Source organism: Chelonia mydas, chromosome 5 (genome assembly GCF_015237465.2).
Source record: "Chelonia mydas isolate rCheMyd1 chromosome 5, rCheMyd1.pri.v2, whole genome shotgun sequence".
Classification (NCBI taxonomy): domain Eukaryota; kingdom Metazoa; phylum Chordata; order Testudines; family Cheloniidae; genus Chelonia; species Chelonia mydas.
In genome coordinates, this window is record NC_051245.2 from 14,559,653 (window position 1) to 14,573,123 (window position 13,471).

General features: G+C 45.7%; 1 protein-coding gene across 9 annotated transcripts in view; it reads left to right on the forward strand.

Moving 5' to 3' along the window:
* Positions 1 to 13,471, forward strand: part of CTIF (cap binding complex dependent translation initiation factor) — a 334,688-nt gene that overhangs the window by 181,786 nt on the left and 139,431 nt on the right. For all 9 annotated transcript variants that reach the window (XM_037902488.2, XM_037902490.2, XM_037902493.2 and 6 more), the window contains one exon: positions 4,690 to 4,766. In XM_037902488.2, coding sequence (XP_037758416.1) covers positions 4,690 to 4,766 — 77 coding nt within the window. The remainder of the gene's footprint in view (positions 1 to 4,689; positions 4,767 to 13,471) is intronic.

The following is a 13,471-nucleotide window of genomic DNA, read 5'->3' on the forward strand; positions in this document are numbered from 1 at the left end:
GTCCTTTGTTCCTGTAGAACCCAATGTGGCTGGAACATTAGACTGGAAGAGTTTGCAACAAAAACAGTATGCAGCATTCTGGGTTTTTGAGTACATAAGCCATGGCCTCTCCGCTTTGTCACCATTGGGGATTTCAAGCCAGTAATGTGTTGGATGGAAACTTCTATTTTCATTGTCTTTGGGGAACATGAAGTTTTTCACTTGCTGTGGCCCATGCAGTACAAGGAAGTCCCTTAGGCTACTACTCAAGTGGGTCCACAGTCCTGGATCATCTAGACTTAAGGAACTAAACTCAGCAGCAGCTGTTTCTTGCGCCTCCACCACACTCTTCTCTGATCTACACTTTTCTTCAGGAATGTGCATGGTTACATCCATTTGAGATGGAGATATGGATACTGTAGTAGCTGCCAGGTCACCTGTACTCTGACTAACTGGAAGATCAGGCATCTCCTCACCACTCACATCTTCACTGGGGCCGGAAGGCTCACCGTGAACATTTGTGTCTATGTATCTCAGGGGAGCACCTTCCTGTTTAGATAGAAAATCTTCCTTTGCTTTCTTTCTTTTTCTGAATGCTGCCGCAGAGGGGCGTTTTCTTCTTTCACTCATGACTGCTGTTCTGTGCCAGCTATAGTGGCTCTCAACACTCAGTTGAAGGGGACAAATAAGCAGGCTGGTAGCAGGGCCTGAGTGAGGGAAGATACCAGCGTCTTAAGGGCCTAACTGGCTCCTGCTACTTCAGTTGACTGCCTGTTCTCCTCAGGTGGGTTCAGGGAAGCAGCAGGAAACAGGAAGCTCCCTGAGAAGCTGGGGTTAATCAGTCCAGGCTCCTGGGGGTGCTAGAGAGGTACATAAGAGGATCCTCCTCCTCTCTCTCCCTGCAGCTCCTACTGCTTTCTTTTATTCCCTCTCACCTTTTCTCCTGGCTGCCTGTTATGTCTCTTATGCCCTCCTTCCTCCAGCACAGCACTCCACCATCTCTGTGCATCTAGAGCAGAGAGAATACAGATTCACCAGCAGCAGACACAATTTTCTACACTCTGGGTCCTAGTGGTGCGCCCCACAGTCTGGCACCTGAGGCGACCGCCTCAGTTCACCTCATGGTAAGGCCAGCCCTGACAAAGTGTAAACATTTTGGAACAAAAAGAACAGGAGTACTTGTGGCACATTAGAGACTAACAAATTTATTAGAGCATAAGCTTTCGTGGGCTACAGCCCACTTCATCGGATGCATAGAATGGAACATATAGTAAGAAGATATATATATATACACACAGAGAAGGTGGAAGTTGCCATACAAACTGTAAGAGGCTAATTAATTAAGATGAGCTATTATCAGCAGGAGAAAAAAACTTTTGTAGTGATAATCAAGATGGCCCATTTAGATAGTTGACAAGAAGGTGTGAGGATACTTAACTTTAGGGAAATAGATTCACTATGTGTAATGACCAAGCCACTCCCAGTCGCTATTCAAACCCAAGTTAATGGTATCTAGTTTGCATATTAATTCAAGCTCAGCAGTTTCTCGTTGGAGTCTGTTTTTGAAGCTTTTCTGTTGCAAAATTGCCACCCTTAAATCTTTTACTGAGTGGCCAGAGAGGTTGAAGTGTTCTTCTACCAGTTTTTGAATGTTATGATTCCTGATGTCAGATTTGTGTCCATTTATTCTTTTGCGTAGAGACTGTCCGGTTTGGCCAATGTACATGGCAGAGGGGCATTGCTGGCACATGATGGCATATATCACATTGGTAGATGTGCAGGTGAATGAGCCTCTGATGGCATGGCTAATGTGATTAGGTCCTCTGATGGTGTCACTTGAATAAATATGTGGACAGAGTTGGCATCGGGCTTTGTTGCAAGGATGTGTTCCTGGGTTCGTGTTTTTGTTGTGTGGTGTGTGGTTGCTGGAGAGTATTTGCTTCAGGTTGGGGGGCTGTCTGTAAGCGAGGACTGGTCTGTCTCCCAAGATCTATGAGAGTGAGGGATCATTTTTCAGGATAGGTTGTAAATCTTTGATGATGTGCTGGAGAGGTTTTAGTTGGGGGCTGAAGATGACAGCTAGTGATAGATTCTTCATCATATGAAGTCTTCAGATCAGGATAGGATGTCTTTCTAAAAGATGTACTCTAGCTCAACCAAAAGTTATTGGCTTCATGCAGGAACTACTTGATGCAATTCTCTGGACGGTGTTATGCAAGTGCTCAGACTTGATTGTCATAACACTCCCTTCTGGCCTTAAAATGTCTGAAGCTATAATGCCTAGTTCCTATGCCTAGCTCACAGGCAGGTTGTGGGGCTAAATTCATTAATGTTCATAAAGAACTTTGCACTTCTGTAACCATCAGAGGAGTGAAGTTCTAGAACAGCCTTCCAAGGGAAGCAGTGGGGGCAAAAGACGTATCTGGTTTCAAGACTAAGCTTGATAAGTTTATGGAGGAGATGGTCTGATGGGATAGCCTAATTCTGGCAAGTAATTGACCTTTGACTATTAGCGGTAGATATGCCCAATGGCCTGTGATGGAATGTTAGATGGGGCGGGATCTGAGTTACTACAGAGAATTCTTTCCTGGGTGTCTCGCTGGTGAGTCTTGCCCACATGCTCAGGGTTTAGCTGATCGCCATATTTGGGGTCCGGAAGGAATTTTCCTCCAGGGCAGATTGGCAGAGGCCATGGGGGTTTTTCGCCTTCCTCTGCAGCATGGGGCATGGAGGATTCTGCTGCACCTTGAAGTCTTTAAACCATGATTTGAGGACTTCAATAGCTCAGACATAATTTAGGGGTTTGTTACAGGGTGAGATTCTGTGGCCTGTCTTGTGCAGGAGGTCAGACTAGATGATCATAATGGTCCCTTCTGACCTTAAAATCTGTGATTCTATGATCTCCCAGGGGGATCGTGAAGTGGTGTTGTTGCTATTGTAATGTCTACTAAAGTGAACTCTTAATAACTTTTACTGACATGTTGGGAGAGAGGGAACTTTTGAAAGTGTGGTAGGTGTGTCCTGTTGTCTTGCCAGTGTAACAAAGAGCGGTTGCATGCTCAGACACTTTCTCCTTCCCATATGCATGCCACTTTCTGGTGGCCTCTGTCATGTGATGATTCACTAGCTTTGAGGCAGAGACTGTAACTCAGAGGAGAAGATGGATTGTTATGGAAATATAAAGTGATTTTTATGGCACTTTTATTGCCAGCCTGGGAAGTACCGTAGTGCATAAATAAAAGATTTTTACTGCCTTTGGTGGTTATCATGGCTTCACAGATCCAAGAAAATAAATAATACTTTTTGCTTATATAGTGTCTTTCTTCTAAAAACCTCAAAACTCTTTGTGAGCATCAGTGAAGCCTCACAACACCCGTAGGACGAAAGTAAGTAAAATTGTCCCCATCATCAGATGGGTAAACTGAGTCACAGAGTGCATACAGCATAGTCTAGTGGATAGGGGACAGAATTGGGAGCCAGGAGCCTGGGTTCTAATCCCAGCTCTTTCACTAACTTGGCTGGACAAATCACTTATCATTGTTTCCCCATCTGTAAAATGGAGATAATATGCCCCTATATGAGAGAGGTGTTGTATGGGTTAATCAATGATGGTAAAGCACTGTCAGGATGGAAAAATGCTTTTTAAGCACTGTGTGATTTATTTATTGATTTACCTGTGCTAAAACAGTGAATAAATGGGGTGCCAGGAATAGAACCTGGGAGTGTTCTGACTCTCACAGTGGGCTTGTTCTGATTTCTAGGCAACACGGTCTCCCTAACTAGTTATCCTAGATAGTAGGTTCTGTAACAAAGTTACGAGGGTGATAGTCTCTATTGCTTTGTAGTATAGTAGTATAGCTGCAGTTTATGTGTAAGGTAACTGATCACAGAAGCATGCAGGGAGTATATTAGAGCACAAAGCATAGAGTATTGCTGTCCTCTGATGAACCATAATATGAAAATGAAGTTGTGGGGATGGGAGGTAGACAGCATCACTCATGAAGCTGCACAAGATCTGATATTCCTGCTGACTCCCACTCCAATGCTCTGTCAGCTAAATTTTGCTCCTTATCTTTCCAAATAAATGTTGTAAATTTTTGCTGCTGAGTTAAAAAAAAAAGAAAAGAATGGATGATTTGTAATGGAAATAAAGCAGCCCCCATAGCACAGGGGAACAAATGGCATTTCAGTGTCATGAGTGCCTGAATTCCCAGTAAATCATATATCAGGTGCCGTTAATAATAATCCTTTAAATTTATGTTGTATAACACCATTCATCTGAAGGTTTCAGATGGCTTCAGATTAACTAACCCTCAGAAGGTAGTTGTCATGGTGCTTGTTTTACAGATCTTGCAAGCTGAGGGAGAGATGCATTTATAAAGTTTAATCTGTTCTACTAATTTTCATGTTGTGTAGGACAGACAAGGAGCAGTGCATGCAGTGTAGTTGTAGCCGTGTGGGTCCCAGGATATTGGAGAGACAAGGTGGGAGAGGTAATATCTTTTACTGGACCAGTTTTTGTTGGTGAGAGACAAGCTTTCGAGCCACACAGAGCTCTTCTTCTATTTCACCCACCTTGTCTCTCTAAGGAGCAACAGGTAATTTACCCACGTCCACACAGTGGGACTAGTACCCAGTTCTAACTATTTAAACATCACTACCTCATAGATCTCAGAATTCTCAATTGCCTTTTTTCCTTCTTTTAACCAGGGTTATCATCCATTGCCACATGAAGCTGAAATTGCACACACCAAAAAACTATTCAGAAGAAGGAGAAACGACCGGAGGTAGGAGAGACCTGTCCAAAGTGTCTTTGACCTTCTTTTACTCATCCTGCAGCTCCTCTCCCAACCTCTTTGAATGTTTTTCAATTATATTGTCTTTGTGAAATATTTGTGAAATGCAAAATACTACATTATGATACCAGTGCTCCAGGGTCTGCACTGACTTCCCACTGGCTTCTGGGTGGAGTTTAAGGTGTTGGTTATGGCCTAATAAATCCCTAGATGGCCTGGGACCACCCGACCTGAGAGACTGCCCCCTCCCTATACCATACTGTCACAGCTGCGGTCAGCTGGTCTACCAAGCTGGATCCCCTTTTTATGAAAGAGAGGAGGTGACTGGCGGGACATTCTCTGTGAGAGCATTGAGACTGGAGACTTGTTCCCCTCCCTTGGTCTGAGAGAGTCTGAATTTGGTGTCTTTCTGGGCATGCTGCGAAAGAATCTGTTTGAGAGGATTTTTGGAAAGGGCTGAGGGTGGGCTTCCTAGATAATGAAGGGCATGTCTATGCTGCAGTTAAACGCCCACAGTTGGCCCGTGACAGCTGACTGAGGCTCGTAGGGCTCAGTGCTGTGGGGCTTTAAAATTCTAAGGTAGAAGTTTGGGCTCGGGCTTGAGCCTGGGCTCTGGGACTTGCCCCTCTTCGTGGCATCCAAAAGTTCAGGCTCCAGGCCTGAACACCTACACCGCAACTTTACAGCCCCACAGCCCGAGCCCTGCGAGTATAACTGCAGTATAGACATACCCAAAGGGGAGGTGGCTGGCTGGCTGGCTGGCCTGTGGAACCAGTCATTTTAAAGCTGCTGAGATTTAATTTGATTATATTTGTTGTATCATAACATTAGAGCACCTAAAGCCTTGGATAGGCATCATTATTTAATTTTATTTATATAGATTTAAAATAATTAAATTTAATTTAATAATAAATAATTAAAATTAATAAATAAATTGTTTGCACAGTTACATTTAAAAACAAATCAGGAAATACAGGCGTTCATCTTAACTTGTCCATGTTGCACACACAGGTAGTATTTTCAATTCCTGTTTTTTTGATTCTGTTCTATTCAGTATATGTGTTTATACTGACCTCTTTATTGTAGTACCAGAGCACCTTCCAGCAGTGCATTAAACAACGTGGCTACACATCTGTCATATGTTGTTTGTTCTCCCATCCTCTCTCCACAGGGAGAAGCGTGTGCACTATTAGAGAAGGCAAGGTCAAAGAAATGTGCCTTGTGCGTGAAACAGAAAGGGGTGAGGTTTGTGATGGCCCTTAGAACCTGATGGAGTTCATTCCACAGTCTTGGACCAGGCCTGGGGAAAGTTCTGTCTCCTGCACAAGCTTTACTCTTATTGTTGAGAGTTCCACTGGGCCAGAGGAGCGAAGTTGTCAGCTCGTGGTCTTCATCCTGGAGCTTTAGAGATAGTCTTTTAGGTATCCTGGACCCAGGCAGTAGAGCGCTTTGAAGATAAAAACCAAGACCTTGAATTTGCTTAGAAAGTCTACGGAAAGCCAGCATAGACAGCGGAGGACAGGTGTGTGACAGGGGCTGAGGAGACATGCTGCACCGTTCTGTACTAGCTGGAGTTTCCTGTGAGCTGAAGGTTTTGTGCCCAGGTGTATCTAATTGCTGTAATGAAGCTAAGAGGTGACAAAGGCATGAATAACTGAGGGTGGTCATATCCTGTGTTCGGTATAAAGTGTACACTGCGAAGGATGCCTGCTGTGCAAAGTTACTGAGTTAATCTTGTTATATGGTAGAAACCTGGGCCTGGATTTTCCCAAGTCATGTGTGATTACGAAGGGCAGGAGTGGGGTGGTGCCTGGTACTCACAGGGGGCAGTGGGCAGAGGTCCCAAAAAAGCCAAAATTCAGGTGAAAATTGATCATACCTGAATATTGGCTTTTTCAGAACCTGGGCATTTTTTGGAGAAAGTTAGTAAATACCAAAAACGAAGAGCCTTGTGCATAGCACAGGTCACAGAATTCCGGTCACTAATTCCTGCAATGAGCAGAATAACAAGTGGTTGAACTAGGGCGCTTAGAGTTATAACCATATGGCTGGGTCCCCCCAGCACAGTCATTACTATGTGAGTGGGACCGAAATAAAATGGGCCTCTTTGAATCAAGGTGGACCTGATTTTCCTTCCGTTACACCTATGTAAATCCAGGGTAACTCTGCTAAAATCAATGAGGCTATGTCTGTGTAAAATTGGTGTGAGAGCCGGGTGTGTGTGTATCTTTCTGAAGGCTTCTCACAACTCAGGACTCTTCTCTCTGGGTGGGAAACATTTAGCATTATTGCAAATCATCCCTGTTAAGGAAGCCTTTGAAATGGTGATATTTCTGTGACTTGTACTTACAGCTGTTGGGCCAGCTCCTCAGCCGGTGTAAACATGTGTAGCTCCATTTACCCAGCTGAGGGGTTAGCCCAGGGGTGGAGAACCTTTGTTCTATTGGTTCCTGGCCAATGGGAGCTGTGGGGGCGGTGCTTGCAGATGCGGGTAGGCACATGTGGGCTCTGAGCTTCCCTAATCACCTCTGGGCCGCTGGGATAGCTGATCGACTGGCCTGGCACCCTAGTTTCCCCTTGCAGCGGGGTGGCGCCGAGGCTCAGGGCTTCCAGCCGGCGGCACAGAGCCTTGCAGGGGGCCAGATCCGGGCCGGAGGTTCCCCATCCCTGATCTAGCCCATTGTCCAGTTGTGAAAGAATCACATTATAGGTGTTTTTTTCTCCTCCTACTCTGTTCAGGTTACCATGATAAACTGTCAACAAACAAGCATTTAGCTCCCCTGAGGGCATTCTGCCCTCCTCCCCACAGATTACAAGAACTGATAGCAGAGGAAACTGCCTTGAGTTGATGTTGGAAGATCACATAGTGAGATAAAGTATAGCTAATATATGCAGACTAGTCCAAGGGTTTTGCAAAGGGACTGTGATAAATATCCCAAGGGGCGATCTGGTAACCTGTGAATTACAAAGACATTCATAATGTATGTTGTACATGCTAGAGCAACAGAGCCATGGACCATGTAAGCTGAATTAGGGCAAAAGCAAGGAATCCACTGAGACACTTTAAATTTCAGTCGATAACGCAACATGGGGAGTCAGATCGACTGGGGGGAGAGACAGCAGTTCTTTTCAGCCCTTTTAAAAAACAAATATGCCAAATGCTTGAAAGAGTGAGTGAACTCTCAAATGCTGGCATCCTGTGACTCTCTGCAAAGTACACCATCCCACAGTCTGGTAGCCACACAAGGCTTTTCGGTTCGTGACCTTAGGGAATGAGATTGTGATTCACAAGGGGTGTGATTTAGCCCATCCCCTCTAGTTCCTAATGCCTTGTCCCATCCCTTTTTCTGTTAGACTGAATCTGATTCTCCCCCAATCCTTGTAGAAAGAAGGCAATTTCATCATAAGATTATTGCATTTATAGGACATTTTCTATAGTGCATCCCTTAAGACCAACATTTAAAAAGTGTATTAAGAACCTACTCGCTGGAGGACTACCCCAATACTAGCTGATGGGAGTATAGGCTGAGGGAGGTGGGGTTTATTAGGAGTTATTTCAGGCCAAACTTCCAGCCGCTCGTTGGACAGAAACCCTATTTCCTGGGAGGCAGGCAGGGCACTCTTTGGAAAATGATCTGATAGTGCATAGAAATACCTAGATGGATTAGACTGGAGTAGGTTTTATGTTCACAGTGCATGAGCTCCTTTCTCAGCTCTGCCATCAATTTTCTGTTAACCTCTCTGAGCTCCAGTTTCCCCTGTTGCAAAGGGGGATAATGCTTCCTGAGCATGGGGACTGAGAAGTTCAGTCCTTCAGTGTTAGTAAAGCACTCGTGAGAGCTTCTGATGGACAGTGCTCTAGAATTTGGAAAGAGCATTTTTAATCTTAATTTTAAAATGTTTGAAACAACTGCCTAAAACAGGGGAGAGCAAACTACGGCCCGTGGGCTGAATCCAGCCAATCAGTGCTTTCAATCCAGCCCGTGGGATTGCCAGTCCCATGGCGCAGCAGGGCTAAGGCAGGCTCCCTGCCTGCTATGGCCCCTCGCTGCTCGCAGAAGCAGCTAGCACCACATCCCTGCAGCCCCAGGGGAGTGGGAGAGCAGAGGGCTCTGTACGCAGAACAGGGAACTGCGACCAATGGGAGCTTCAGGGATGGTATCCACAGGTGAGGGCAGCGCGCAGAGGAGCTGCCTACCCCACCCCATCCCCAGGAGTCACTGCTGGACATGCTAGCCACTTCCAGGAGTGGCGCGGGGCAAAGGCAAGCAGGGAGGCTGAGCCCCCAACTCCCTAACTCCCTGTCTTGAGCCCCCTGCCGCAACCCCCCCTGCACCCCAACCCCCTGCCCTGAGCCCCTCCTGCACCTCAACCCCTTGCCCTGAGCCCCTTCCTGCACACCGCCTCCTCCCACATCCTGCACCCTTCCCGCACCTCAACCCCCTGCCCCAGCCCTACATTCATGGCCCTGCATGCAATTTCCCCACCCTGATGTAGTGCTCAGGCCAAAAAGTTTGCCTATCCCTGGCCTAAGAGGATGTGATGTCAGTGCAAACTCCACACTGGCCAGAGAAGGGTTAACGAGCTGCCGTGGCCTCAGTCATCCCCACCTTGTTTCACTTACAAGAGCTGTGAGGCTTGGAGGGGGTTGCTAAAAGGAGAGAGAACGCTGAGTGGAGAGGAGACTGGGAGGAAGAGCAGTTTTTTTGTGCTGGTTCCTGAAGGAAGGTCTGGCTGGGACTATGACCCAGCCACAGACAACTAGGTACAGAGCATCCTTGTGTTTACTTTGTTACCTGGGCCTATCATGTTCCCCTTTTGATCTGGAGTATTGTGCTTACTGCTCTGTTTGAGACCTGCTTATGGTCTGAATGGAACGACTGCAGTCGATGGGCCCCCTCCTGAACGGAACGACTGTCTTCAATAGGTTTGCTCCCTACCGGAGTTCATGCAGTAATTAGTCATGAGCGCAGAAGCAACATGGTCAAACGGAGGGTGGGGGAACGGAATCGATTCTCCCACCAAATATCTCTCAGCAAACTATTTAGACTGAGATACCTTGGTTAATCTCCCAGACTTTGATGGCTGGCTGGCCACCCTCTCCCACTACATGACTAGGCTGGTGCTATCAGCTGCTTCATGTAAACAGCTATACACTCTGGAACCGTCTCACTTCTCAGTGTATCGCAGAATAGAATAGGAGTACTTGTGGCACCTTAGAGACTAACCAATTTATTTGAGCATGAGCTTTCGTGAGCTACAGCTCACTTCATCGGATGCATACTGTATGCATCCGATGAAGTGAGCTGTAGCTCACGAAAGCTCATGCTCAAATAAATTGGTTAGTCTCTAAGGTGCCACAAGTACTCCTTTTCTTTTTGCGAATACAGACTAACACGGCTGTTACTCTGAAACCTGGCAGAATAGAATGGAAGCCTTAGCTGCCCATCATTTTAATGCTGCTTATGATGCCCCAAGAGAGCGCTCCCTCTATAAAATGCATTTGCAGTAAGTGGGGTCTCAACATAGTTATTTTATGTGAAAAACATGGTACAATGGGAATTTAAAAAAAAAACAACAACAAATTTCATTTAATCAAACTGTTTACAGTTTAAATTTACAGGTTGTATTGGAACAAAGAACTGGTTGCAAAGGAATTCACACTTTATTGCTGTGCTACTATCTTATCATCCCCAGGCATTGTGTTGGTGGATATAAGATTCATTCCACTGGTTGTGAATCTGCACTCGATGGTATTAATATCTCTCTGCTGTATGACCAGCAGAGAAGACATTTTATTGCCAGTGAAACTTTTGGGAGCTCTGGGCCTTTGCATTAAATGTTGTCTGGATCCAGAAAGACCCAGCCTTGCAAAATCAAGCCCACAGTCCCCTCCCAGACCTACCTAAGTCTGGCTTGTGAAAGTTGTCCGGGTCAGCTGAGAAAGCATTTCATGCCCATTCTGCCACTTCTTTTATTTTAATACAATGCAAAAGCTGTGTCACGTATATCGGCTTTACCCATGGGGCCTTAGAATGGGGCACACAGCCCCACTGGGTAAGTATGGCTACTTGGTGTGAGGAAGGTGGACTGGATTTGCTCCATTAAACACCAACCATGTCTGCTTTGCTCTGCTCAAAACATAAATGAAGGCCAGGAGTTAACAACCTTGTAGACAGAAATAGAGAAGGCAGGACACCTTGGGAAGCTCAAAAGAAGGAATAATTGGTAATGCTTGGATTAGATCATTTTGATGAGCGTCACAGTAGAAACAAGTCTAAGGGCTTGAACCAAAATCAGATGAAACTGTCTCACTGACTTCAAAAAAAGAAAAGGAGGACTTGTGGCACCTTAGAGACTAACAAATTTATTTGAGCATAAGCTTTCGTGAGCTACAGCTCACTTCATCGGATACAACTGTAGCTCACGAAAGCTTATGCTCAAATAAATTTGTTAGTCTCTAAGGTGCCACAAGTCCTCCTTTTCTTTTTGCGGATACAGACTAAAACGGCTGCTACTCTGAAACCTGTCATTGACTTCAGTGAGTCCTTAAAGAAGGACTTGGAAGCGGGGTCAGTGGCAGGGTCAGATTAACTCTCCCGTGGGCCCGGTGCTATTAGATTTTGTGGGGCCCCTGTGTACAAGTCTTTTTCCTAATTGAAAACAAAATGATCACAATTATGGCATTGAGGCTATTAACGCTATACCAAACTTGCCTTTTAATTAACATAAAGCCGTTCTGTGGTTACAGTTCAGTCTTAAAACATGTAGAATATAGTTAATTCAAAATAGCCTACTTCTTACCTTAGAACAGCTGTTATATTAGTTTCTTTCTGGGAGGGCATTTGGGTGCAGGAGGGGGCTCCAGATTGGTGCATGGGGTTGGGGTGCAGGAGGGGGCTCCAGATTGGTGCATGGGGTTGGGGTGCAGGAGGGGGTGTGAGGTGCAGGCTCCGGCCAGGAGGCGCTTACCACAGGTGGCTCCTGGCCGGCGGCGCAGCAGGGCTCAGGCAGGCTGCCTGCCTGTATGCTGTGGCCCCACGCTGCTCCTGGAAGTCTCTGCTGCTGGCACGTCTCGGCACACCCCTGGGGGGAGGGGAACAGCATGTCTCCGTGCACTGCCAAGGCCCACAAGCACTGCCCTCCCCCCACCCCGCAGGGGCCGCAGTGACGTGCCAGCAGCCAGCCTCTTCTGGGAGCCTGCCGGTAGCCTGACAGAGGCCTGCTACACCGGGGCCCCCCTTAGCCTGGGGCCCTGAGCTGTAACCCCTCAAGCCCCTGCGTTAATCCGGCCCTGGACAGCGGTGGCTTGGGGAATTGGAACATGTAAGGGGAAATGTGGAAAAAAGATTTCTGTTAGAAATAAGCATGGACCCACAACCTTGGCATGAGCTGCTTTGTTTTTTTGGTTGTCTGGTTTAAATTCTGCTCTTATCTGTGTGAATTTCAGTCCTCTTGAAAGTGAAGTAATAGCACCTGCTAGAGCCAGGCATATTGCATGCAGGTGCTATGCAATCTTCCCATGCAACTTCCCTCCACTCTGGCTGGCATGCTGCCTGCTGTTCCTGTCTGCTGCCTGACTTGTTTGAGCAAAGATGACAAATTATGTGGTGGGGTTTTTTCTGTCATGTTGATAAATGACCGTTAGGAGGAAGTTATCCAACTTGTACTTGGAATTCTAAGTCCAGTTCTGAACTCTGGACACAATGGATTCATGTTTATTTCACAAATCCAAGGATTCTCCGGGCCCCACTATGCAGGATATTTTTAGCCTTCAAGGTTGTTTTTTTATAGGGGGAGCTGATAGCATCCCATAGAGAGAGTTTGTCTAACACTCTCTATTATAAAAGATTCTTGCAGCCTTTTTCTGAGAAGCTCGTACTCCTCCATTAATTGCAGCCATGAAATTTGGCAGAGACAAAGCCCTAGGACTAGCAATGTGACTCTTTTTTTGTCTCAGGAAGTATCATTCAGGTTTGGCTGAGTTACAACCTGTTTAAAAATTATCATTTTCTTTCTCTTACTTGCATTCCTTAGGAAAGTATAGTCAGTGTGCCGAACTAGTAATTAGACATTACAACTTGTCAAAAACATTGTCAAAAAATGGTAGTGGTGGTGGGGGGGGGGGGGTTTGATAACAAATACACTTATTTTCATAGAAAAAATGCATTTTTCTCAAAATGTTGAAATTTTTAGAAAAATCCCTCTTTCTCTCACTTTTTAAAAGTATAGCTCTCTCCCTTTTGTTTCTCCAGAGAAAAATGGTGGCAAAAGGTGAAAATACTTTTCCCTCCGCTTTCTCCATTTTTTCAAAAGTTGGGAAACGCCATATTTATAAAAAGAAAAGGAGTACTTGTGGCACCTTAGAGACTAACCAATTTATTTGAGCATAAGCTTTCGTGAGCTACAGCTCACTTCATCGATATGAAGTGCTCAAATAAATTGGTTAGTCTCTCAGGTGCCACAAGTACTCCTTTTCTTTTTGCAAATACAGACTAACACGGCTGCTACTCTGAAACCTGCCATATTTATAGTTGTCTGTCCCCCTTGTGCATCTGTCATAGTCTTTAATGATGTGGTGTCACACTGTTTTTTCCACGGAATCCTGCCTCTTTCAATGCACAGGATGGATGCACAGGGGAGCAGAATTACGGTTGCGCAGGCAACCTTAGAACTGGCATTGACTTTGTCACCTA